We start from the raw sequence: 27,510 nt of genomic DNA on the forward strand, positions 1-27,510 counted from the left end.
GAAGCGGCAAATTATTATCGTTTTCTGTCAAATCACGTGGAGACGTAACCGTCAATCTGTTTAAATCATACATTATTATTATTATTATTATTATTATTATTGCGTTGGAAACAAACATATTTATTATTTATTAAACAAACCACTAAAATATGGATTCATATGCAGACTGTAAGTAAACTATACAAACATTTATTTGAATTCCATTAAAAGTTACTAGGTTACTGGTTTTATTAATTTACTTGTTTGTGAACAATTAAATCGGTTACTTTTACTTGATGTAATGATAAGAAGCGGTTTTGAGTTCTTGTGTAGATATGTCTGTCTGTGGACACATTTTGTCAAAGAGCTCAAGTCACAACCTTGCAAGTCAGACTTAAAATATCTTACAGGCGTCTACCTTGGACGTAAATGAAGGCTGAGTTTAAATATGGGTGTGATCCAACTCATGAATTCTGCATGGCAGTACTGGGAGGAGTGGTGGAGGGAAGTAGGAAGGCACCCTTTCCATGTAATGCCACTGTGCCACACACTTTTTGATTTGTAACTCCCTGGAGCATCTTTATCTATCACCTTGGGAGTGTAACAGCTACTGCAAATTGGTAGGTGTATACTCGTATAAGTCAACATGACAGCTGCCACTGTGCAAGATAGTCACAAAAATTTTAAGGAGGGGACTCCAGTTTAGGGGTTTATATTTGAAAGTGTGAATTAAACCTTGTTTAGTTTTTTAGCTGTAGTTAAATGTTTCGTAGTTGTGAAAATTAGAATGTGTTTTAAATTAAAAAATTCTTTATCTACGTTTTGAGTTATTCTCTTGTATATTAAGGCCTTTGAAATGTTTCATATTTGTAAGGCAAATATTACTCCATGCTATTGTTCCCATTTAAAAGCTGATATTCCCTTGTACTTTACCTTATTTTAATTAGAAGGTATTAGTTCTCTCTCGTCAACATGTATTTGCACTCTGCCTATTAATACTAAAGCATGCATAAGCATGGAACTACACTGTCTATTGCACCTTTCACACATGCATCCTCAGTCATGCTGGTGACAGTTCCAGCCATAGGTTACAGAATGTGAAGGATGAGGAGGGGGTGGGAGAGGAGATGGTCAGAGGTTTGAATTGCAAATCTGCTGCCGTCTGTTGGCGTCCAAGCCTTAGCAGGCCCTTCCTCGTCTTTATTCATGTGTTAATGAGGAGTCACTGCAGGGGCAGATAGACAGATCGACCAGGGGCCTGGAGGGTGTGAGGGGAGTGTGAGGTGTGGGTGGGGACACAGGCGGGAAAATCCGGGAGTACTCTGATGGCGGAGGTTGCAGTGGCCGTTCTGAAAGACAATGAAGACATGATGATTATGATTGCAGTCTTTTGTCCCTGCTGCAATGAGAAGTATCCAGACGAGTGAAAACAGCCACGGGGCGAGCTCAGAGGTGTGGGTGGGATTTTTATGGCCATAAGTTTCATGGTTATAGAGTGAGTTATCCAGTAATGATCACACCATCGCTGCTTGTCATGTCACATTTGCTAAGCTGTGTTGAGGTTCATGTACAGCTGTTATGCATAGTGTGCCACATTTCTGTGGAACAAAGACGGATTTTACTTGCTTCTGTTTAAAGAACAGTCACAGCAGTGACCATGACGCCTTCAGTTCAGTACTGAGTAAACCTGAATCTTTTTTTTCACATGCATTATTCCTAAAACTTCAAATCACATTTTCTCTGCTTTACATGTTAAAGGAAGCCAACTGATGGCTCAAATGTGCATCTTCTGCAAGATTTTTTTGAAAGGGCCTATTTGAAGTTTTAAAAAAAAAGGACTAATCTAATTATCATGCTGCAGTTCTTTTCTTCCTCTTTCTCTTCTTTTTATTTTTCATTATCCAATACCAGGCTTTACATACCAGTTTTAATAACAATTTTATTGCTGTGCTCAAAATATGAGTTAAAACATATGTAATTATCAGATATCTGAACTGGATTATTCTTAATTAGCTTACAATTTCATTCTATGAAAGAAGATTGGTGACCCGATCGGCCTGCTATCATGCTCCACCTTCAACACACATACAGTATATCTACCCAATTTTTAGTCATGTTCTCCTTTCAGGTTAGATGAGAAATAGGAATCATCACTTTCTTCCACTAATATCTGGCTGCAATGGACAGCAGTTGTTAACGTTATGCTACCAGGCAGCAGCAAATCGAGCAGCCAAGGTCACACACGATCAGATGACAATGACCAACACAACGGATTAGCTATAGAAAGAGTGGGGGTAGAGATTAGGGGTGAATTGATGATGGTTGGCTGGCCGACTGGCTTTCAGGTCTGGGAGATCTAGGGTCTGTTTCAATAAGGAACATAAAGAGCAGAAATTAACATGTACCATGATACCAAGCAGGGCGAATCCTCTTAGAGATTACATCCATAACATGTTACGCCTATGGAACTGTATGGAAAGGGAAGACAAAGACACAAGCAAATTATAATTTTTTATTTTATTTTATTTTATTTTTTGCCTTAGCAGATTGCAGAGCATCCTATTGTGTCTGATTCTATTGTATTCTTTTTTGTTTGGTTCCTTTATGCTTACAAGCATAGCTGATGTAGATGTAGTCATTTTTCAACTTTATCTTTTTTGAGACAAATTGTTTGACTGGAAAAAGCTGACCTCTTCCTCAGGATTATTGCCTTCTTAATGTCACTATTGCATTCTTCATTAGGGGAATAACCACCAACAGCAGTGTTCCTGCAACATCTGTGTTGTGCTATACATAGACATACATTGGCAAAAGCACACAAACACATGCATTCACACTTAAGGACACACATGCACACACACGTGTGCGCACACACCCTCCATCTGTCTTTTCTCCCTCCTGCTGCCATCAGAATGGATCTGTCTGCAAAACAATGTGGGATGCGTCACACAAATACATATCATATGCTTCATTTTCCCGTAAACACGAGGTAGATACCTGTGCATTTTCATGGCTATTAAAACACTAATACAGTGCCCTGCATTGTGCACAGTCTAAGAACAAGTGGACAGACAAGAGCTAATCTTGAACCTTTAAAACCCGTGAAGTACTCATGCACCACCAGCTACCTAAACGTAAACTAGACTGGGATGGTGATGACAATGGTCACTGAGAGCTAAGGTTGTAAACTGTATATAAAAGAAGGGCCACCTTTTGTTTGATCAAATGGTGACACCTACTGGCTTCCAATCAACATTGCAAGAAAATGGCTTCTTTGGGCACCATTATTTCCTTTAATCCTTATGAGTTCTAAAATAGCTGTTTTAGAACTCTTACTCATCATTTATACTATGAGTAATAGTGTTTCAGCTTTTTATGCTAGAATATTCAAACAGAGGAAGTTTTTTTTTAAGTTTCTAAAAAAGTAGCAGTATCACAATGTAGAAATATTCCAAACCCACATTCTGAATTTTCAATCCAGCTATCCATTTTCTTCTCCTTATCCTAGAGAGTAAATTTCCCCCAAAATGTCAGCACTGAAAAGTCTATCTTCAAGATAACACATTTACTCCTAAGACTATTTATTCCTACAGGAGACATAAACCTTTTAAAGTCAGTTACAAATATATAGTTTCCCTTTTAAACACTAGGGCACCACAGCTTTAATCAAACTAGAACCACACACATTAATTAATTAAATAAATAATAATAATCAGCAGTTTTTGCTCATCTCTGATTCTCTGTTGCTACACCGCTGGGTTCAAACCAAATGAGAGTTTTTATTGTTTAGACTATTTGGAATTTTCTTATATAAAATGTTGTCAGTTCTCTATCATTTACTATGATTGGGAGTTCTCAAAGTCTACATACTTAGCTGAACAGAAAAAAATCAAACAAATCAGCGCTTTGGTATTAAGTCATTTCAGTGTGGTAGTTCAGGAGAATAACCCTGCACTGCATCTGTGTAGTGTGTGTGAATATTAGATTAAAGTGCTTGTCTGGATGCATGTGTGACTGGGTGAATGAGGTTTGTAGTGTTAAGTCTTTTGAGTGGTCAATGAGAGCAGAAAAGTGCCATATAAGTACCAGTCCAACTGCCATATTTGTACTTGTTTGTAGTTTCCTTGTTCTTTTTTCCTTCCCCTCATCCCCCAGTTGCGGCAGATGGTTGCATCCGTGTGGAGTTTTAATTTTGTGGCTGGTTGTTGTATGCGTTTGCAGTGTATCTGATGATGAAGAAAAATGACGACGGTATCTCTTATCTTTTCATCTGATTTGAGGATTACAGAAACGTCTCAAACAAAAAATTACCTTTAAGAAGGAGTCCGATTGTTAAAATATAAATGTGTTACGTACAGATAAAACTACACATGCCATATTCACAGCAAAAAACAAACAAAACAGAATGCATTGACACAAGCAATTTTATTTGAAAAAAGTGAACTGTACAGGACGTAAAAAAAAGAAAAAAGAAAAAAGAAAATAAATGAAATCAGTCCCAATCATTTCTTGACATGCTGACAAAGCAGCTTCCTGTACAGCATTCGACAGAGGACAAATAAAAACATATTACATCACTGTAACCAATGTTACCAGTAATCAAACCTAAACCAGTAGGCATACTCTTGGTCTCGAAACACACACACAATAAAAGTGGCATTTCTTCACGTATAGGTCTTCAATGTTACAATTCATGATTCAGGGTTTGTTTTTGTTTTTTGCTGACTAAACCACGCCCCCTGTTGGACCACAGTGGGACTGTCACATGGCTCCTTCCTTCACGAACTCTAGATCTGTACAGCTTATCCCAAACTAGAAAATGCAAATCGAACATCTATTTAAGAATATCCCAGTAAGGACAATTTTCAGAAGCATTTCTGTTTAACTGAATTCTGATTTGACTTTCATCCATTCAGTTATAAGAATTTTTTTTTTTTTTTTTTAAACATCCACAATGGAAGTCTCTTCCCCAGGGTTCTCAGCATTTGGTTGAAACGATTGCATAGCTCTGAGAGTTAGCGCTAGCCCTCTCAGGCCCTTCAAATGTTAAAGCAAAAACATAACACTGGATAGTCAAGCAAAATGTAACCCCAAAGAAATAAACTTTCTTCAGTCATTTTTAGCTGTATTGCTGAAACACAAATTCAAACATACAAGCAGTAGACGCTTTTTTTCAGGTGTACTACAAATGTGGCACTATTAATTCATCTTTAAAGATTTTCCACAGACACAAAATATCTGCACTGAATGTTACATTTCCTGACTTTGACACATTTTTGTACGGAAGTTATCGAATTGCTACTAAAGCAACATTTTAGTTGGCGTAACATTTTCTGGATCCATGCATCAAACATTTTTTTTTTCAGCAAATTTGCAAAACGGAGCCAGATTCAAACTAAAGCATGTTCCCTAATGTTTACATCTTAACTGAGACATTGATTTCACTAAATTTAAAATGTAAACGCTACATTTCTCTTGTCTTTTGTAATGTTGTTTTAGCTCATTTTGGTGCACAGGACAGAAAATATGAGAAGGCTAAGTCAAACAGGCAACTCGGGGAGCTTGCCTTGACCTCTTAATGTTTTTAACCACTCACAAAACCCTCATATTGAAGTTGCTGCATAACTTCTGGTACATTTATTAATGCATGCCTGATACATTTTTAATGGGATTCAGTGGGACTGCATGATACATATTTCATGAGATTTTATGAGCAGGGTTCCCTCAGAATGAGCACTGACAGATTCTCTTCAGTTTCATGAAGCAATGTACATAATGTTTTGATATCCTTTGATCATAATGAATAAATAAGACAAAAAAAATAAAGCAGACATGAAACTTTAATGACATACAAAAATGAAGAAACGCAAACACACTTGCCAGCAGACAAACACTCACTCATTCGCACAGACTAAACATCTACATGAGCTATGCAAGTTTGGCTACAGCGTGAGACAGCAGTTGAGTATCCGTGTTTTACAGGAGCAAAGCCAAATTCTGCACCTCGGTTTGGCACAGTGTAAATGTTGTACCAGAAAAACTGGTCACCCTTCTGCTCCATCTTCTGTTCCGCTTAGATTATCTTTTCTCCCTTTTCATTTGAATATTTCAGCAGTAAGTGAGGAAGTCCACAAAGGGGAACGGAAGAGACTCTGTACCTCTTTTTAAATCCACAGTGAGTGCAACACATTGCCAGCGAGACCCTTTCCGTGTTCCTCTTGCTCACTGCACATACTCTTTTAGCTGCCTCTTCTTTCACTCTCACCTTTTTCAGTGTCCAAACTGAGCACTCCCACACCATCCTTTGCAATGCAAAACAAGGCCATACCACTATGAGCGGTAAACTAAAGCACCTGCCCTGTAGGTTTGTCTGGGCAGGTGCTATAGCTCGCTGTGACGCACAGGAGGCTCTAGCTTGTGTGATAGGGCGGTGAGGACCTTGTCAAACTTCTCGTAACGCTCCGATTGGCTGCCCTCAGAGCCACGGCTGCCCCACAGCAGACGCATCTGAAACTCCGTCTGGAAGATGTCATGTATTTCAGCTCGTTCCTGAATTCCTGGAGAGGAGAGGAAGTAACTTATAGAAAAAGCATCTAACAAACTTTACTGTTGCAAACTTAAATATGTAACCCAACCACATCAACAATAAACTGTGAATGAAAATATAAACTGCATTTATAAATAAAATCACAAATAAAATAAAATGTGAAAACTTAATTACATAAAACATGGATGGAAAAACTGTACAGAGAAGCACAACTCAATTTTTTAAAAATGGCCTAAGAGAGTTCCACCCAGTCCCCACCGTTTATGACCAGTTAATACCAAATGACAGACTTTGCAAACATGTGAGCCAGTTCTTTTTGCTGGTGAAGACTGTGAGACAAGGCCGAGAGCTCTAAAACTGGCGCTTTGACAACCGATAACTTCCGTTGCCGATGCTGCTGAATTTTCCACGCTTAATGATCATTCCACGCATTGCAGTAAGTCTACAGGGAAATCAACGTAAATGTACCCAGCGCTTAATAAAAGGAAGTACAACTCCCAAACCCAAACCTGTAAAATGGATTAGAGACGGATTTTGGCCATAAAATGTTTAAGCTGAACTACGTTTTACAGCATGAAATAAGCATCTCCACTCTGGTCTGTAGAACTGTTGATGAAAGGAGCAAGCTGAGGTCACGGTGATCAATAGCAGAATAACGGAAAACAGATGTGAACTGATAGCTATTGACAGATTGTTCGATAATGCAGTAACTGATTCAAACTGAGAATCAGTGGAGGGATATTAAGAGGTCAATACAGTCTGCATGGTAGCAACCACACACGGTTATTACATCACAGTGATGCTGTGACACTGAACACACATTTATAGCAACGCATCGAGATGTAATAACATGTCAAGCTGGCAACAACCAACTGATTACTGACAGGAAACAAGGGCTATGGCATATATTTATTACGCCACTGGGCTATAGCACCATCAAATTTGTCACATAAGTCTTAAAAATCCTACAAAAATCAACTACAGCACAAACACAAAGGAAAGGTCCACTGTGAGTGACTGCAATTAACATAACCCACTAGTCAAAACTTACATCCTGCAGTAAAAGCTACAATGTCATTAGTTTTGCAGAAACCTGAAAATAAATAAAATATTGGACTGGATATAGGTTCCTCTTACCCTGTAATTTCGTCTCTGCATTGGTTCTGTAGAGCTCCCCGTGATGTGCGATGGTGCGAGCTGCCTCTAGGTGGTACATGACTACATCTACTCCCACCTCTGCACTCTCCCAGGGTTCCAGTACATCCCCAAGAGCCATACCACGCTCCAGTAAAGACAGGACGGGAATGATGTGAGGGAAGGTGGTGTTGGACAGAGCACTGGATTCTGAAAGCACGGGATAGTTTTGACTTTAGTGCTGTCAATGAATTTTTGTACAAGACCAACCAGCCACAGAAATCTCACCTTTGCCGTCATTTATATTCTTCATGAAAGGCTTGAGTTTCTTCTCGTATAGAATAGCTCCCTCTGTATGTCTTTGGCGTAAGGTTACCCATGTCTGCTCCAGACGGGATATCTGAGGGAGTGTAAGACACAAAATTAGAATGCGTTTGGCGCTAGCCTTCACGGATTTTCCACACTAACGACGGTGGCTTCTGACTCTCTTACCTGCGGGAGCTCCAGAGCTCTCATCACAGCAGCAAAACCAAACATGTTGCCCAGGCTGCTTTTCAACTCTGCTGCTAACTGGATGGTCTTATGGAGCAGGGCCGCCCTCTCCTCCGTGCTTCCTGTACAGCCAAGCAGGTCCACAGCCATCATGATAGACATGGTGTAGAACCTGAGAAACAAAGTTTATTTGTTTAACACTTATTTCAGAGGCAAGTCAAGGTCTATTAAAGCCATCCTGAATTCACATCACTCGAGTGAAGTGAGTTGGAATAATCTGAAGGAGCCTTTTAAAAGAAGAAGAAGAAATTTATTATTTAAAGTACTCTAAATAATTTTACAAAAACTTTAGAATGGGACTTATAGTTGAGCAAAAGGGAGCTGTAATGCGTAGGGTGATGCTTCACATTTTGCTTTATAACAAGTTTGACTGCATTCCCATGCTGTTTCATGAAAGAAATATTTATTATGGAAGCAGAGGAACAAGGGGAGCGCAGCAGAAAATCAGAGTAATTGAAGGCGATGATTTACAGAATACGAATAAGAATGGAATCAAAAAGATAATCAATAGCTGGATTAATGAAAGGGTTACTCAGTGATGCATAAAGGAAGATGTTAGAAAAAGAAAAAGCATCTGCACCTCTCCAGTAGGTCAAGTCTCAGTTGGTGTCCATGTGGTAGAGTCAATAACTCAAGCCCTGAGGACACTCCCATCATCCTTTGCATTTCTGGGGTTACACCTAATATTCTAGCAACCTGCCAAATAAAGGAGAAGAAAGTGTGTTCATGGTTTTATGCTTATATTTCTGTTGGGCTACATGCATGTTTATTTTGGTACATAAATCTTTGGCAGTAATATGCATCTCAGTATGCATTTATGTTTAACTTATAAGTTTAAGCTTGCTGCGTTAGCTGCGTGTATTTATTTCTGTATTTTCTTCGTACCGTGCAGTCCACCATGGTAATATGTTTAGCTGCAGCCCTTGCATCCACCTCAGCCAGCAGCTCTTTGACTCTCTTCAATACAGACATCTCCAGAGGCTTATTCTCAGCCGGCATAAGGCAAGACTCATACCTGCACAAGAACGATTACACCACATTAGAAAATACCAAGGCAGCACAGGAAACGGGCACTAGCGAGGATACCAGAAGAGGCCCAACTTGTTTAAAAAAAGATTGAGAGGACATGACTTTAAATTGATTACGGGGCTCACGCCGGTATCTCAGTTTGTAACCTAATAGAATTTAGTGCCTTCAATAGCAAAAATGGTCCCTGAGTGAGCACAAACATAGAGCATGGGGGCTGTGCAATTTCATGCTCATCATCTGCTGACACCAATACATGTACTCATAATATTGACCATCCTCATTAGCAATCTGAGTATACTGTTGTAATATCAGCTGGTACATGGGATGTGATGTGTCCAAAACAACCGCAGCTTTTTCCTGCCATTTTTCCCCAGTATTGCTCACACCAATTTAGCAAATCTCCCCCTGCACCAGAATTTCACAGGGGGACACAAGGATAGCCAGAGGTACTGCCAACTCGGTGCATCCTGCCATTTTCATTTTACAAGCTTCATCTGCTGTGTCCTCTTAAGGCACCGCAAGCCCAATGAAATACAGTATCTGCTGCGTCTATGACCAGAGCAAAAAGCCTGGCCTCGGGCTGTTTCCCCACAGGATTATCAGTTGCTTACTCAAGCCTGTTTTCCACTCCGTTCATTCATGGCTTTACTGCAGAGCCTGTCAAAACTTCCTCACTCACTCATATTTTCGCACTCTAAATGTCAGCAGGTGTATTGCCCTTTGAGCAGAATATTCTTCAACCTTCCTTAACTGTATACTGACCACACGATAGGCTGGCTATTCACCCTGCTTGTTACTTGTAACACATAAGCTGGTTTTGTTTGATATCCTTTCATGTAACAGCTGCCTTCTGGCTAGGTCTAAAACATTGCAGTTGTTGATATATCTGTCAGTCCAAATGTTAAATCTAGCCATATAACACAACATATAACAAACCGAGAAAAAATTTCACATTTTTTGTGCCTACTCTTCGTCCTATGGCCATAATTCATTAAGAATTATGAAAAACTAAAAACCGAATCATAGTCATGACCTTTCCTCTCAAAACAAGCAATAATATAAGACAAATCATAAAACTCACAAATGCATTTTAGTATGGAGTATGTCCTCGTCATATAATATACAATATGGAAACACCATGAAATACAAATCTGGAAGGCTGGCTTTATTGTTTCGTACCTGGATGGCTTAAACGAGGAAGATGTCTCCACTTGTGGGGCGCTGAACACCCCCTCTCCTTCCTCTCTTGCTCCCTCCACTGTCCCCTCCTCCACTCTCAATCGCTCTACGTAGCTTTTAGTTGGTGGTTTGGGGGGCCCAGAGGGACATGGTCTGAGGTCACAGTAGCTCCCTGCTGTTTCTGAAGAATGTGATTGGTAGTTGGGATGATGGGCCGGTGAGGAGTGTGCTGAGTGAGAGGTACGTGGGGGAAATTCTGGAGGGTTGTCACTGGCTGAGGGGCTGACTTGGGGGTCGCTGGAGCGACGCATCACAGGGGAGGGAGGGACAACAGCCAGGACCCGCCCACCTGAGTGGGCTCTCTGCCTGGTGACTAAAGAGAAACAGAGAGAGAGCAAAAAGGAACCTTAAAAACTCCGCTGAGTGACTTAGGGAACATGATTATGTTTTATTTATGCGCCTGAGTCTGTGACTGCCTGGTTACTTACTAGCACTATACGCCGGAGACAATGGGGTTTCCCCGACAGGTGACAAGGGGCAACGATACTCCTGAATCTGGTCCATGCTCATTGCACAGTTCCGCATTGCGTCTTTATGGTGGTGGATCGTCGACGGGCTGCAAACACAGCATTTTTAAAGAGATGTTAAAAATCTAACATCTCTAACATCATGCTAAGGTAATATAGGGGACCTCATAAAGCAGTGCAGCTCAGATTCAGATGACAGGAGTGGTGTGGTTAAGGATGTACGGATTTATTCTTGGTGAGAGAAAAGGGAGACGTTTTAGTCGTCATGATAAATAGATGTGTTATTTTCTGAGCAAAAATCAAGTTTGTGACTTAAGCAGGAGCAAAGATGTGGAGTACAGTTTAATCTCTTCTAAACTGGTGAAAAAAAATAGTTAAATAACGTTTAAGATTCACAATCGCCATTCATATCCAATTAAAACCGTTATCAGCAGTAACGCCCACTTTCAAACCCAGTTATTTTATCCAATGTGCCTTACATCCATTTCATACAAATAAGGTCAACATGTTTTTACACTGTACACAACAACGTATTTGTCTGCTCCTCCTTGGTAGATTCAATTTCAAGTTTCAAACACCCTTTGTCGCTGAAACTTGACTGATCCAGTGCAGGACTGAATAAGACAGTGGGCAGCTTCACTCTGATTATTAGGGAGGTGCTAATGGTGTCAGTGAAGTGAGGGGTGGGGGGCTTCAGGAATGTGAAAGGTAAGTGCACTAACTCTGTGCTCAAAAACAACACCAGTGCCACAAACACACACACACACAACCTGCAGTTGGGCACAGGTTCCGGCTCTGGTTCTGGTGTTGCCACTGGTGTCTCAACTGGACTTGGACTGTCTGAGTCACTAATCGTGTATATAACATAAAGCAACAATGACGTTACAAGACTGCAGAACATCATCAGGATTTTATTATCATCTGTCCAGCAGGGGGTGTTTGCGGGTTGAACAGCATCTCCGCTTAAACACCGACCTGACTCCCAGATCACTCGGCTCACCTGTGAGGTATGATCTTTTCAGTTGTCAGCCCATCGGTCATAGTGACACTCCTCCTCTTGATGTACGCTCCCCTCTGACTGGACGGTGAGTAGGCAGAGCCTTGCTTGCTGTTGGAGAGGGCAAAAGTGGCTTCTAGGTAGCGCAGAGGGAGAGTTCTGCTTACTGGACAGTAGATGTGGACGCCGCTGGACTGGGAGACCGGTTTGCGTTGACCGACGTAAAACCGCACAAGCTCTTGTACCGAGTCGAAACTATCAGACTCCAACATGTACTGCACCTGGAGAGGAAGAAATAAGAAATTGTGTCACGCACAAAAGCCAACTATCCCTCTAAAATTCAGTGTATACAACTTTCAAAGTACAGTGCGTAGAAGAAGCTGGTAAGTGCTTCAAAAGAAGAAGAAGACATCAATAAGCGGTGTAGCAATTAAAGCTTGGAAACAAAAACTAACAGAGGCACAGCTGGTCAACAAGGCACACCTGTGCCAAATTAGCCTCCACATGTAATTATCTCAGTCATTAGAGGCAGCAAGAGAAAATAAGCCTTTCTAATGGATGGATTTGGCATGCACATAAACACAAATAAAACTACAAAAAACACCATTCAGATTAATATTGCAGGTACAACACGATTGTTTGCACGCAGGTTTGACGGAGCTCTTAGTTGAGCTGAAAATGGGAGGAAGGCGCCAAACCGGTAAAGACAGAGGACACGTTCGCAGGTCATACAAGGGTGAAACAACACTGAAGATGGATGCACGGATTCCATTCTGATGCCATCACTGGTACTGTGCATGCTGACTCAGTGGGAAAACTCACTGAGGCATCTAAGTGTAACAGAGCCATTGTTAATGTTATTAGTTACGCCTGTGCTTCTGCTGCTACCATCATGAAGGGACTTCATGCAACTTAAAAGACCAGTGGTAGCTTTTTGTGGTTTTCTGATCTTCGAGGACTAAACAAAAAGACATTTAAAGTAGAATCCAACAAAGTAAACAGGGATTAGATGATGTTTCAAGCAGTGCCGATTATTAAGCCCCTAAAAGAAGAACATGTACCTTGGTCTCATTGGATTTCACCAGGACTTTACTAATCTTGAAGTGTAGCACCTCATTATCCCACCGACAGGTCAGAACATAGTCACCCAGGTTGAGCAGAGAATCGCGCACAAGGAAGTCTCCATTGCGCAAAACCAGAGTCTCTGATACCTATAGATGGAGAAAAAAAAAAAATACAGAAAGGATGGTTTTAAGCTTGAAAGCAAGACAGCTCACTGATCTGAGCTACAGCTTGTGCGTGAACGTTTAGTTTCTGACACTCTGGTTGTTGAACAATTGAATTTAGAGGATTGTGATTATTTATAACAATGCCTTAGGACAGTTTGTGTTCCTGAAAATAAAACAACTATCTGTCTAGCTGCCAAACTTGTCTGCCGTGCTGCTAAGGAAAGTTTGATTTCGCCATGAAGGATAAAATAATTGATTTTCTTAAGATGCATTTCAGAGTTCAGCACTATTTGTAAAAAAAAAATAAAAATAAAAAATAAAAAGAAAGTTATTCTTAAATTTTATTGACAAAACAAGCAATCCAGAAGCATTGTTAGTGTTAGTGAAACACCTCTGGGCTGTACATCTTGCTGTTACTAAACACTGCAGATGGTTTCTGTGAGAAGAAATCACAAATATTGATCTAGTAGCCACACAGGAAGGAAAAAAAAATATTTCAAACTCAGCAGTTTTCCCTTTACAGCAGCCTTCAAGGAGGGAGAGAAAGCAGAATGTGCAAAGCTTTAAATTCATTCAATAAAAGAAATCAAGGCACAGAATATGAAAGGCAACACAGTCCAGGGTTAGCAGTGCCAGATACCAGCAGGAGGCAGTATAAACACAGGTCAAAGGCTCAACAGAAGGGCACAATATTCTTTCTCTACCATTTTCAAACATACCAACAGTATAGATTTAAAAGGACATTAACAAATATGTCTAAAAGGAAAGCCATATTGAGCAATAAACTAGAATACAACAAAAGGAAGATGATCAAGAAGGAGGAACGGGATCTATGAAAGCTAATGTACAGTAACCATCCACAGGGTGCCTGAGATCTATCCACTAGGCATTGTTTTGTAAGCAGGGGGCTGGGGTTTCCCCAAGTTTACACTGGGGTAAATCCATGAATAAATGAATATTTTATGTAAATCAAAGAGGAAAGACTCACAGATGGTTGATTTGAATCTGTGTTTCTATGTGTGTGTGTGTGTGCGCGTGAAAAAGAGACAGAGGTTTATCAAGAGACAGAGGTCGTCTATGAAATACTCTCCACATGTGCATGCAGTGCATCAGAGTCTGTGGCTGTGTGTCTCTTTGTATCTATGTCTTAGTCACCAGCTGTGAAATTCAATTGCGTACATCAGCAACACGCGCAGCTGTCTGTTTGGCAGAGATCCCTCCTCCTCAATGCTAAAGCAATTTCTACTGAGCTGTGACAGATGATGGGATTCATTAATCAGTGTCACTCTGTGTGTAAAGCATTTAAACTGGGCTTTCAAAGCCAGAACTTTGGCCAAGTAATCGCTCAACTAACACTACTGGAGGACAACCCACTTCAACCCACAACAAAAAACAAAACAAAAAAAAAAAAACACTCCAATCGCTTCACTGAAATTCTGAATGAATTGGTAGTGAGGGAGGTGGGGGGGGATACAAACCATGGCAGCATTAGATCATTAACTTAAAAAAAAAAAGAAGAAAGATTCATACTACGCATCTAAGAGGCTGTGGCATGAAGCCTGAATCAAAACTTTTTCAATCATATCATACATAACTCCATTCTTAAACAGGGTAGTCAAAACAGCTTTGGTGTGATCAAAGCGAGTCAGTTTACAAGCTGCAGCTAATCTTTGAGGCATCTTTGCTGGAAACTTTGCTTTGATTCTGTCCCTGATAAAAGCACAAAAACAGAAGGTAAGCTAAAGTTAGAACACTAATTTGTAACACAACAGTTAAAGCAGGTTCTGCAGTTGAGAGTGTTAGTTATCACAAATAGTGAGACGGTGTGCAGGTAGTGCATCAGAAGTTGTGGATTAACGTGGATTAAAATTTTTCTTTTTTTTTTTTTTTAACTTTTGATTGGGTGGACAAAACACACAATGGGATTGCCAAATTAAAAGTTCAAATATGCACAAGTGAAATTTGCAAATTGCTCGGTTAGTACAAAACCCCAAAAGCAAAGGGTCTTCAAAGTGCAGCCAGTGATGCTGCAGTGATGGCTCTTGGTAGGATTTTATGCAGCCTGCAAGCCCAATACTGCAAGTTTTATTCATTTGCAGCTTGAGACATACTATGATGCCGTAAACAGAGCAAGACCAGGGGGAAATAAGTTGTTAATATAATGTTCCTAATAAAATATACAGCCCATAACAGCGATCCGTCTAAAGGTTAAAAAAGTAATAAACCAGAATAAAGGAAAACTTGCATAACCTTCCAAAATAAAAACCAACAAAAACCTTCAATAAAGATTTTTGATTTGTGCATTTTCCCCTGTGCGTTCCTCACAGAGGAAAATGCACACCTTTATAAACTGGCAATCAGTTTAGTCAATTTTCAACTGCATGGATTGACGATGAAAAGTAGGCAACCCCTTACATGTATGAGTCATTCTTTTAGTTACATTTATGTACCAGTATATTATCATGCATATATTCGGGACTTTCAGTGTTGCAAGTATAAAGATTCTACATTGTGCTTCATGAAGTTTGTACCTCTCTGGGTATGTGTCCATGGTACCAGCCATGGCTCCTGATGTCAGCAGGGCTCAGTTTCAGCTCCTCCTCTAGTTCTTTGCGGAGTTTCTCAGGAGGAGACTCCAGCAGGTACTTCTCCTTAGAGAACTGTATAAGCAAAAACAAGAGAAGAAAACCAGACATCAGTTAGGGGTGAACTTGTAGCTTGTACAGTGTACTTGCATGGAGAAAAAAAAAGATAAGAGGAAAAGTCTATACATGTCTTATTTGGCAAAACCCCACAGAGATTAAGATTTATTTACAAAGGCGATTTGAGTTCATATACACGTGTACACACACGTGTACACACACGTATACACACACGTATATATATATATATATATATATATATTTTTTTTTTTTTTTAATTAAATAGTATGATAATGTAATATGGGTGTACGGTTAAACAAAGCATCTTTTCCATAAATACGCAGACATGCACAAAAACACACACTTGGTGTTACAGAAGGCAACACTGCAGGGAAGCATCACTGTGTGCTTCCTCCCACACAAACATGCACGCACACACGCACACACAATACAGAGCAGAAACAATCCGATCGACCCTGACCTGATTACTAAGAGGAAGAAATCATCATGAGCGAGCTCTTATTATTCTTATGTATTATAGAGACGTTGCTTTAGTCTGTGCAGCCTGAAGTGCAGCCACTCAGGAAGTAATTTGTGTTTCTGCAATATTACAACAAACCCCACACATTAATACAAATGCGTTACACAAACAAATGGAACATGATTCACATTTCAAAGTCACATATTTCTTTACAGTAAATGACAAGTGTTTGATTACGTTCATTTTTATTTACATAACATAAAAAAATTACTCCTCATTTGAAACTAAATCATGAAAATGCCATGTGCTAAAGTACTCTACTATTTGCTTAGGTGAGGAAGATAAAAACAAGGGAAATCCCACACTGGGATGCGTGGGTAATGTGAAGACACCATAAGAAATGATGATTGTGGAAAGATTGAGGTCAGACAAGCGACCAGAGATGATTAAAACAGAGGATGCACATGCACAAATGTGTGTGCACAACGCTTGCACAAATTTGCACAAAGCAAGAGAAAACCACACAGGAGTAAACACAGTAAAAAGGAAATCATCTTGCCTCTGCCAATATGAAGAGAAATGAGACTAGAGACCAAAATAAACAGTAAACAGCCTTGTCACTAAGGCTAGCCTGTCGTTCCACCTAATATTTTCCCTCAGTCAGCCTCTCTTCCGTTCGGGTTCAGTGTTTTTCATCTACTTTCTCTCAATTACTCTTTTTCCCTCTTGCCCACAGTTCCTCTGTTCATTCCCCACAGTCATAAAGTTTCAGCAAGACTGTTGTCTGACTGTTGTGTGCGACAGGGAAGCAGGCAGAGACAGCAAGTGTGTGCGAGTGAGGAAACTGATGATCTCTGTGTGAAGAGTGGGTTGACTGTGTGTGTGAGATACAAAGAGCCAAAGATTCAATCTTATCGTCTCCAGGTCACTGCAAGATGAAATTATTAACTTCCTCCAGTCCCCACTCCTCTCTCCATTTTTTTTTTGCCTTCCTTCTCCAATCCTCCAGGGAAGATGGAGGAATATCACCATGGAGCCTCACTCTCTCAGATTAGATCCGAGGTGTGTATGTGTTTTTGTGTTTGTGTGTGTGTGTGTGAAGGGGAGAAGAGGCCAATAAAAGAGCAGAGGGGTCAAGTGTGCAGTTATTGCTTTTCCTTGTCTCCGTGGAAACCCATGAGAGGCCTGCCACTGAACTGATGCTCAGCAATGGATGTCGTGTGTGTGTGTGTGTGTGTGTGTGTGTGTGTGTGTGTGTGTGTGTGTGTGTGTGTGTGTGTGTGTGTGTGTGTGTGTTTATATATATGGGGCTATGAGCGAAATTGAAATGTCAAGAGGACTCTGTTTATGATACAGTTCATGGAAGAGATTCACATTAGAAGGACACATTGACAGAGAGACCAAAGAATGGACAGACAATAAACAGCATTAGATGAGGGACGCAGACACACAAAAACATTGGCTTTACTGTTTTCTAATATACCAAAAACACACGCACTTATCTAAATCATGACATACATGTAGCGCAGTAGAAATTCTCTTTGCCGTGTTTGGACACCTCTTTTGTTCTTAGAGCTTTTCTAGCTTTTTAAAGCCACTTTTTAAGAGTTGTCGCTGCCATCAAATTCATAATGTGCTAATATTTTTCATAAACAGTTTTTTCCATGCACAGTACATCAGTCAAAAATGGTGCCAAAGGGAAAAAAAACAAATAACACAAATACAAATATAAGCAGTGTTCTCTTACTTGAATTTGCTGTTGGTTTAGTAGCTTCACAAAAAGTACATGAACAGATTTCCTTTGAAGGATGTGTACATACTGAGCACGAATTCCTCAACATAACAGTCATATAGGACAAAAACAAAACAAAAAAAAAAAAAAACTAAACAAAAACAGACTAGTTGCATTATGAGCCAACAGGCAGACAGACAGGAGGAGAACAGAAGCCACCACACAGCGTAACAGTCAGAAACAGACAGACAAAACAAGTAGCATACATATAGACAAGACATCAGACATTCAAAAAGGCACAGAGGCAGACAGACAGACAGACAGACAACACAAACTCATTAATGTAGACAGTGAGGCAGACTTGCAGGGAGACAGGTAGCCCATTAGGGGATGAGAGAGTTTGGGCAATTTAGCAGCTGATTCAGGACTTTGCTTCCCCAGGGGGTTAGGAGAGAGAGAAGGATTTGTGTGTGTGTGTGTGTGTGTGTGTCTGTGTGTGTCTGTGTGTGAGTGCATGTGCACACACAATTCCAATGTGTGTGATTGTGCATTCACATGGATGAATGCACAATCACACACATGTGTGTATGTGTGCATAGAGTAAATGTGAGTTCTTGGGTGGTGCTTTTAATGGTTAGGGTTCTGTTCTTGAAGGAGGCAGAGTTGATGAGAAAGAAACTCGGGCTTTAAAAAAAAGATAAAAGCCCGGTTAGGATAAGGAGGGTTTCATGGAAATGGTGTATAGCTTGAACGTGACTAGGGGGAGAGTCAGGAAACAGGCAATAGGGGTTAGGGTTTTATGTGTGAAAATGACGTACAGATAACACAGTGCAATCCATCACCTAATTTACACCAACATGCACTTGCGCCACTGCTCCTCACAGCAGGCCAATTAGATGGTTTCATCTCATGACATCACTGCACTCTCCCAGAGTGAAAATTGACACCGCTATCACTCAGCATCAGTGGGAGAGAAGAAAAAAAAAGAACCACCCAAAAGGAAAATGAAAGAGATGATAATGGGGAGAAATGCTAAATATATGCACATATTTATACATATATTATGCATGCACACTATTTTTGTTGTTTGTGTGTTTGGTTCTATTCTGCCTGTTAATACAAAACTGGATATTTCCTGCGTTTATTATTTTTGCTTTCTCAGATCATTTTCCAGTTAGTGTCCAGTGTCCAAAATATAAACAACTCTACAAGTGGAAGTGTGGGTGATGGTGATGTCAGGTCGAAAATATAAAGCCACAGGTATTTACAATGCAAAACACAGTGGGGTAGAGCGTTAACTGAGGCACAAACCAGCGTGTTGCTGTTTGTGCTTGAAATCGCTTCTTTGCTAATTTTTGCTGAAGGAGTACAATGCCAAGTACCTCGAGCAATTTGAAGTGATACGTCTACAAACAAGCAACACCAGAAACGAAGCCATCAGTGAGAAATGAAACGGAAAATGTTTGCTGACAACTATTAAAAAAAAAAAAAAAAAAAAAAACCTCCAGGGAAACAAAAATAAAGTCCCTGGAATTTAGCAGCGTGGATGTAAGGCGGGAAAAAACCCAAACAGAAGGACCAAATTCCAACAGGCACAACCACCGACAAAGGGATGAATGCACTCTAAACAGACTGCAGCACTTGGATCTGAGCTCATGTCAGAATACACCTCTCTTTTTCAGCAAGTGTGCTGGCCTCTCACCCCACCGTCATGGTAACACTCTGAGCTGTGGTGGCACTGGCGGTTTTAGCAGGAGGGGTGGGATCCCACCTCATCTGCACACACCAACTCTGAGGTCAGGGGTCCAATTCCAGAAGAACCTTTTTATTTCTTGATCCGCTTTCTTTTCCTCCTCCTCACTGCTCCCCTTCAGCCACATCTCCTCTCACTGGAGGCGATAGAGACCCAGTTCATCGTATAAGTAGCCGTCAATCCTCCTATCTCCGATTACACACCCCCACCCACTCTGCCATATACACATTGTAGGGGTTTATGTGTGCATACGTGGCCAATATCACCCCACTCCAGCCGGCTGTAATCCCTCTGTGCCCTCCAGCCTGATCTACACTGTTATATTCACGCTGGTTCTCATGGGTGTAGTAGTCTCTAAGTCGCATGTAAAATGATATGAGCATTAGAGGGGAAGGGCAGGTAACACAAGCCTTCTTTATTTTTTCTGAGCAAGGTACGAGCAGCGTTGAATCAAAGCTAATTCAACTGCTTTTGCAATGATGCAATAAAGACGGCTCAAAAGTGGATCTGATAATCTCGTTCGCCAGTTAGAAAGTGAAAAAGAAGCATGGTCTGTGTGATGTGTAGTGGTTTGCTCAAATGTTTTAACCACATTATCTACAATGCACGTTAAACTGCTCTAATCACTCTCTGACAATGCAGTCAGAGAGGATTGTGCGTTAATTAGAGGAATACTCTATCGCCTGGTGACTAATTAAATATCTGCTCAAGTCAAAAAATTTAAAAACAAAAATGCAATGATAAAAAAATATTACCTTTTTTGAGCTGACCTTGATTCAACCAGAGCCCAAACCTCTGTAACATTTAACAGGAATGAACCTTCTTAACATTTTTTGGCAGTGTGCCTGGGATTTTGTCAGACTAACAGCTTTTACAATTCATCTTTCTCTTATAAGCAAGCTCACATGCCATTCTCATGAAAGAGTCAGACACCAACAAAAAGAAAAACAGAAGAAAAAAAAAAAAAAAAAAACAGGTTTGTTTGTAGTTTCCCCATTTCAGTTTAACATAATAAGTTTTCCTATTATGTTAAATAATAAGTGCTGTAGCTTGCTTGGCTGAGCAGGCAACCCCCATACTACAGGAGAGACCTGGGTTCAAGTCTGCCAAAGACCATTTCTATCATGTTATTTGCCCCAAATCTATACCTGCCGTCCTGTCAACTCTGTGAACCATCATGTTGAATAAAAGGCTAAAATCCTAGGATACAGCCTTTTCTTGAACAGTGGCCTGAAACTTGACCTGAAGTTGTCTATATGAGGTCCTTTAGCTAGGCATGGATGATGTTTTACTTCAGGAGAAATGTTGAAAGTTAATCTAAGGGACTTGGAAAGAAAAGTGTCTGGACTTCTTTCAGTTGCTTGAAGACGTTTCACCTCTCATCCGAGAAGCCTCTTCAGTTCTAGGGTCAGATATTGAAGAGTCCCAGATTTAAGTCCTAGTCCCCAAGAGGGTCATGAACCCCCTGTTGATCTTGTACCCAATCACATGAGCCAAGGTGTGAAAACAGGTGTAGGTCACAATCAACCAAGATTTTGATTTGGGTGAACTCATTGTGAAACCTAGCCCCACCATATCATGTGATTTCGTGAGGTCAAATGGCGGGGATGTGAGTGGGCATTAAGGCGTCAGGGAAAGGATCTCAAAACTGGATTATAGATGGCAGACAGTTGATGTAGTAAACCAACCCCTCTGTTCAAAGATGGTTGTTCACAGTGGACATAGATGGCTTCTTTCACTCCTCTTTCAAACCATCTGACTTCTCTGAATAAAGTGTGAACATCGGCATCCTCGAAAGAGTGACCTTTATCCTTTAGATGCAGACGGGCAGCCGAATTGTGTCCCATGGAGGTGGCTCTTCCATGTTGTGCCATGCGTTTATGAAGTGGCTGTTTGGTCTCTCCAATGTAGAGGTCTGAGCAATCCTCGCTACACTGTACAGCATACACTACGTTGCTAAGTTTGTGTCTTCTTGATTACAGCAACTGTCAGCATGAATATGTCAGTCAATCTTGAGGTAAAGGTGAAGGGGTACTGAAAGATGTCCATTTAGAATTAGGCAGAATAATGGGAAAACCACTACAGGAGGTTTGGAGGGGGTGATGGGGCAATGGGGCCTTGGTGGACCTGCATGGAAGCCAAGGAGGGTTAGGGTTCTCTCCTTTTCTGGAGTATATCAAATTTTTATGAGATGAGAAAAACTCTAATAACCATGCATAATAATCATTGCAATCATGCAATAATGCATGCAGTGACTGAGGCTTTTTGAGCAGAAGGTGCAGAAGAATTGCTTCAACTGAGTTAAGGTTAAAAAAACAAAACAAAAACAAACAAACAAAAAAAACACCTTCCGCAATTAAACAACAAAATCAAATAATGGAGATATTAAAACTAGAATTGCCCTAAATCAGTTTGGCCCATCCCAGCTTGGCCTGAGAATCAAACTTGGCAGTTTGTGCCCCCCCCCAAAAAAAGAATTAAAAACCCCACTGAGATAAAAACAGAAATTTTGATACCTCATGTTATCGGACAATATCAGAGAAACAACTAGTCTCTCAGACATAGAGAGTGATGCCTAGTATGCAACCAGAGAAAGGGAGAGAGAGTATGAGAGTGATAACAGTGACCTTCTATTGTCATTAGGAATGAATGTCTCTTATACGTACGCACTCAAACACACACAAAACGCTCTCCTTTGGAAGCGCTGGATGCTGATATACTGTCCCACAGAAATACACACACACACACACACACACACACACACACGCATGCACGCACGCACACATATAGAGCACTGATTCGAGCTGTCAGTCAGTATTGGTGTCGGCGCAGAGACCCCCTGTATTGAGTGACAGCTGGTGGACAGGATATGACATACAAATACACTCCCACTGAGACTGTAGGAAGCACAGTGCCACTGCGCTGCACGGCTCCACTTTCACAAAACTACGCTTGCCTTATGCTGCAATAGCTCTGATTTTTTTTTACTTTCTCGGGACTTCTCGGGTTATTGCCTCCTTTTTTTTCTTATCCCAGTCTATCTATAACTCAATTTCAAGTCCCTTTTTTCCCCAGGCATGAAGTGGTAGTGGCAAAACAAACCTATAGGGAAGAGGTAGTTGGCGCAGTTGCTCCTCAGATTTTATTTATTTATTTTTTAATCCATCTAAGAGAAAGTTCAGTCACTGCTAAATTTCCCAGTTGGGTGGCTCACTGGCCAGGCTGCTGCTGTAGCAGTCCTCAATATTAATTTGCAACTCCTCCCATGAGTTTGCAGTTTCTTGCTTGACAACTACACCATATTGGACTGCAGCTGCCATCAGTAGTACTTTTTCTACTCTGGAGATTCAATTCAATTCAAGTTTATTTAAATAGTGGCAAATCACAACACCAGTCACCTCACGGTGAGCCAGCGGCTTCAACTAGAATCTGCAGTAGGTGGAGAGTTGATTCATGTGGGGCTACATGGGGATGACCCATCCTTCATAGCAGAACAAGAACTACCATCGCCACAAATGAATGCAAGACCAGGGAGCTGGAGACTCACTTAAGAAGCAGCTCACTGCATTACTCAGTTGTTTATTGCCACAAAGAAAATAGCAAATAATATCAGCACTAAGAGAATTTAAATTTGCAAGAAACAGTGAAAAAAAGGAAAATAATGTGCATGGAGTTTGGAGCATAAGTCTGTATATCCTCCACCAAATCAGAGGAAAACACAGTGGTCTCCAAGTATGGCAGAAAGAACCGCAGAGATAAAAGACCCTAATCCACCTCTTAAGTCTGCCATCATTAGCCATTTCTGGGTCTCTTTTTCGGTTCCCAAACTCAAACAAAACACAGAGTTAATAAAACGTTTTCTTCCTCTTACATAAAATGTTCAGTGTGGGTGTTCTCCCAGGTGTTACAATAAAGCTTAATATCCAGACACAGATGAAAAAGAGGATTTATCAAGTTTAATGGAGTGAAAGGAAGGAAGTTAGCAGAAAGTTAGCGGGCTAGTTTTCATCTAAAGATGATAAACCATATTCTGACTCCAAGACTTTAAAAATAAAACAAAATGTACAGCTCTGCTATCACTATCACTAATAACTACAACGGCAGGGAATCAAATCCCGCAGTGCCAGACGTGTTCCGCTGCTGAAGCCAGTGCATGTCCAGGCCCGTCTGAAGTTTGCCAGAGAGCACATGGATGATACAGCAGAGGATTGGGAGAATGTCATGTGGTCAGATGAAACCAAAGTAGAACTTTTTGGTATAAACTCAACTCGTCGTGTTTGGAGGAAGAAGAATACTGAGTTGCATCCCAAGAACACCATACCTACTGTGAAGCATGGGGGTGGAAACATCATGCTATGGGGCTGTTTTTCTGCCAGGGGGACAGGACGACTGATCCGTGTTAAGGACAGAATGAATGGGGCCATGTATCGTGAGATTTTGAGCCAAAACCTCCTTCCATCAGTGAGAACTTTGAAGATGAAACGAGGCTGGGTCTTCCAACATGACAATGATCCAAAACACACCACCCGGGCAACAAAGGAGTGGCTCCGTAAGAAGCATTTGAAAGTCCTGGAGTGGCCTAGCCAGTCTCCAGACCTCAACCCCATAGAAAATCTGTGGCGGGAGTTGAAAGTCTGTGTTGCTCGGCGACAGCCCCAAAACATCACTGCTCTCGAGAAGATCTGCATGGAGGAATGGGCCAAAATACCAGCTACTGTGTGTGCAAACCTGGTAAAGACCTATAGTAAACGTTTGACCTCTGTTATTGCCAACAAAGGTTATGTTACAAAGTATTGAGTTGTATTTTTGTTATTGACCAAATACTTATTTTCCACCCTAATTTACGAATAAATTCTTTACAAATCCTACCATGTGGGTTCATGGATTTTTTTTCCCACATTCTGTCTCTCACAGTTGAAGTGTACCTCTGGTGCAAATTACTGACCTCTGTCATCATTTTAAGTGGGGGAACTTGCACAATCGGTGGCTGACTAAATACTTTTTTGCCCCACTGTAATTGCCCTTTGTCTGGTTGTGCCATGTGAGCTGCAGCTTCTGCTACATCTCAGCACATTAGGTTAAAGCAGGTTGAACTGAGAAGTGGCTCCACAGAATCATTTTACCTTAAATGCTCCACTCTCTGCTTAAGGTTATCCAGGCAAATTTGAAATCAAGTCTGAACCCTGGTGATGCTTCATCACCTGACCTCCCACTGCATCCTTATAAAATCAGTTAAAACTGGTGAGTAAAGCGACACTAAAATCAGAAAGAATGAAGACAGACAAGTTTAAAAGAGAATATGTTTCCTTTAATATACTACTGTATCTGCCTTCTCTATAGACCAAACAGTCTCAGTGTCCCTGTATGACTCTGCCATTCATATTTTAATCTCCCTTCTTCTGTGATGCACTTACTTTCTGTTTCCTGTTTCTCTCTTTCTCTCTCTCGCTGTCTCTACACCTGGTCAACAGCATCTATCAGCACTTTGATGAGAAGACCATTACAGATAGTAAAATGTGTGTGTGTGTGTGTGTGTGTGTGTGTGTGTGTGTGTGTGTGTGTGTGTGTGTGTGTGCGCGCGCGCCACAGCCAAAGATATATGACAATCAGCTGCCTAAAGGGCTGAATGTCCTCCATGTGAGAGGGTGGTTTTGTTTATCACAGTTATACTTACAACCACAATACTAGCACTCTGGTGAAGTGAATTTGGGTAAATTTATTTTGTTTTAGTCTGTTTTGTTTTTCTTAAATCTGTTGAATTTGTTGCACATGACAGCACTGTCTCCGGCACTGACAAATGTGCACAAAAAGTAATCAAACATCCCACAAATTCCAAAAAGAAAGAAAGAAAATTATCTAAAAAATATTTTATCCCCACAAACTTTAACAGAGGAACCCTTATACACATACAAATGAAATGCTGACAGACACACACACACACACACACACACACACACACACACACGAGCGAAGAAGATTTTAATGATGTTTGACTGTTAAGCACAAGCACACTTGTCTCGCTCGCCTCCTAACCCACGGTTTCTCTAAACAGGCCTATAGGCTATGCTTGCTCTCTCTCGCTCTCTCTCACACACACCCACAGACACACACATACAACTCTAAGGGAAGTAAACACTCATTTCCCAAAAGAATTTGTAAAGACACCCCCCACCCATACATATCCCCATTTTCACACTAATGAAAATACAAAAATAAACCCAACCAGAAACAGAGAAGTAACATGGACACAAACAAGATCATACCGCAACAAGGACACATGCAGATATACACAAATACCCACAGACACAAGTGCACACCCAGGTCGAGCTGGCGATGACGCCATTCCATTTTGCTACAGATACCGCTGACATGTTTAGTCATTAAAGAAACAGTCACCCAGAGTACAATACAGACTGAAAACACAGATTTAATTAGATGTTTCTCAGGATGAAATAAGACTGCTTAGTTCAACGCAATTCAATTTAGATTACCTTAATAGCTGCTTCTGCTGATGACAAAGCACTGTATCCACACACACACACACACACCAAGAATTGCTGTAATTGGATACACCCACAAATTTAACACAATTTACAAACGTGCAAAGTCCAGCTGCAGAGTTGCTCAGTGTGTAGGCAATGGTTGAGTCTCATTTTCTAAGCTCTTCAATCCATCAGCTTCTTACTATGATTGTAGGTAAATGGACTGTGTTCATGTAGCACTTTTCTAGCTATATTGAGCACTCATTGTCCTTTCCATATGCACACTGATACACTGTCTTTATACGATAAATAAGGCACTCTTCCTACCACACACACACACACACACACACACACACACACACACACACACACACACACACAGTTGTACAAAATGCCCAAAGACGCTTGAACTTACACACACAGGATTGAAAGACCAACTTTATAATTATTATTCTCCCTCCTGAGCCAACTTAAGTGTATGCAACAATTGGAAAATAGTGATATCTCCGATGTACATCTCAGAAACAATCGTCTATGGTAAGATTTAAATATGAATTCAGTGATTGCTTATTGGATGTCTTGTGACAAGATATTGATAATGCTAAATATTTATTATTTAATGTTACAGAAAACTTTCCAAGGGCCTTAAAAACACGCTGCTTAAATGTCAATGCTTTAAAACCTCTAATAAATCTCTAGAAACACAAACATAAAAAAACATTTCTTTCATTTTTAATACAGTCGGATCAACTGTTTAATACAAATGTGAGTGAGACAGACAAGTAAGAGTGATATCCTGATGCACTGGTTAAAACAGAATCACTACATAGAAGAAAACACACAAAAAGGGCTTTACGAACCTCAACCAAACAATATTACTGCATGCATTCACACTACTCTCTTACAGTCGACTCAGCAATGCCACACCTATAGATGCCGTTGTCATGGTAGCGCCATACCCTGCATGCCCCAGCTGGTGTTTCCCTGAGGAAAAATGTCTGGGTGTGTGTAAGTGTGTGTGACAGAGAGAAGGTTAATGCGCCGCATGTGTGCTTTGCTCTGTCATGTGCAGTGACGTGCACCGAAGAGGAAAACATGGCGGGTTGAGAGCAGTTATAATGGTATCCCATTGTATGTACAATTGTGTGTGTGTATGCACACATGTGATCTGTTCCCAAAGTATTAGTCTCTTAACACTTGAGTCATCAGTTTTCCCTACGGACAAGTGGTTAGTTGAGTCCATCACC

At 40.7% G+C, this 27,510-nt stretch overlaps 1 protein-coding gene across 4 annotated transcripts in view; it reads right to left on the minus strand.

Annotated features, from left to right (window-relative positions):
• Positions 1 to 4,385: 4,385 nt before the first annotated feature.
• The window catches only part of sh2d3ca (SH2 domain containing 3Ca), a 53,805-nt gene continuing 30,680 nt past the window's right edge, over positions 4,386 to 27,510 (minus strand). For 2 of the 4 annotated variants that reach the window (XM_026174133.2, XM_026174135.2), the window contains 12 exons: positions 15,705 to 15,833; positions 13,006 to 13,155; positions 11,948 to 12,225; positions 11,718 to 11,795; positions 10,909 to 11,036; positions 10,421 to 10,793; positions 9,098 to 9,227; positions 8,793 to 8,908; positions 8,153 to 8,324; positions 7,949 to 8,060; positions 7,664 to 7,870; positions 4,386 to 6,536 (listed from right to left, as the gene is read on the minus strand). In XM_026174133.2, the coding sequence (XP_026029918.2) occupies positions 6,361 to 6,536; positions 7,664 to 7,870; positions 7,949 to 8,060; positions 8,153 to 8,324; positions 8,793 to 8,908; positions 9,098 to 9,227; positions 10,421 to 10,793; positions 10,909 to 11,036; positions 11,718 to 11,795; positions 11,948 to 12,225; positions 13,006 to 13,155; positions 15,705 to 15,833 (2,049 nt within the window). In that variant the 3' untranslated portion in view covers positions 4,386 to 6,360. The remainder of the gene's footprint in view (positions 6,537 to 7,663; positions 7,871 to 7,948; positions 8,061 to 8,152; positions 8,325 to 8,792; positions 8,909 to 9,097; positions 9,228 to 10,420; positions 10,794 to 10,908; positions 11,037 to 11,717; positions 11,796 to 11,947; positions 12,226 to 13,005; positions 13,156 to 15,704; positions 15,834 to 27,510) is intronic. The other 2 variants (XM_026174134.2, XM_080304379.1) reach the window with 1 other exon arrangement.

Source organism: Astatotilapia calliptera, chromosome 7 (genome assembly GCF_964374335.1).
Source record: "Astatotilapia calliptera chromosome 7, fAstCal68.1, whole genome shotgun sequence".
NCBI classification, from domain to species: domain Eukaryota; kingdom Metazoa; phylum Chordata; class Actinopteri; order Cichliformes; family Cichlidae; genus Astatotilapia; species Astatotilapia calliptera.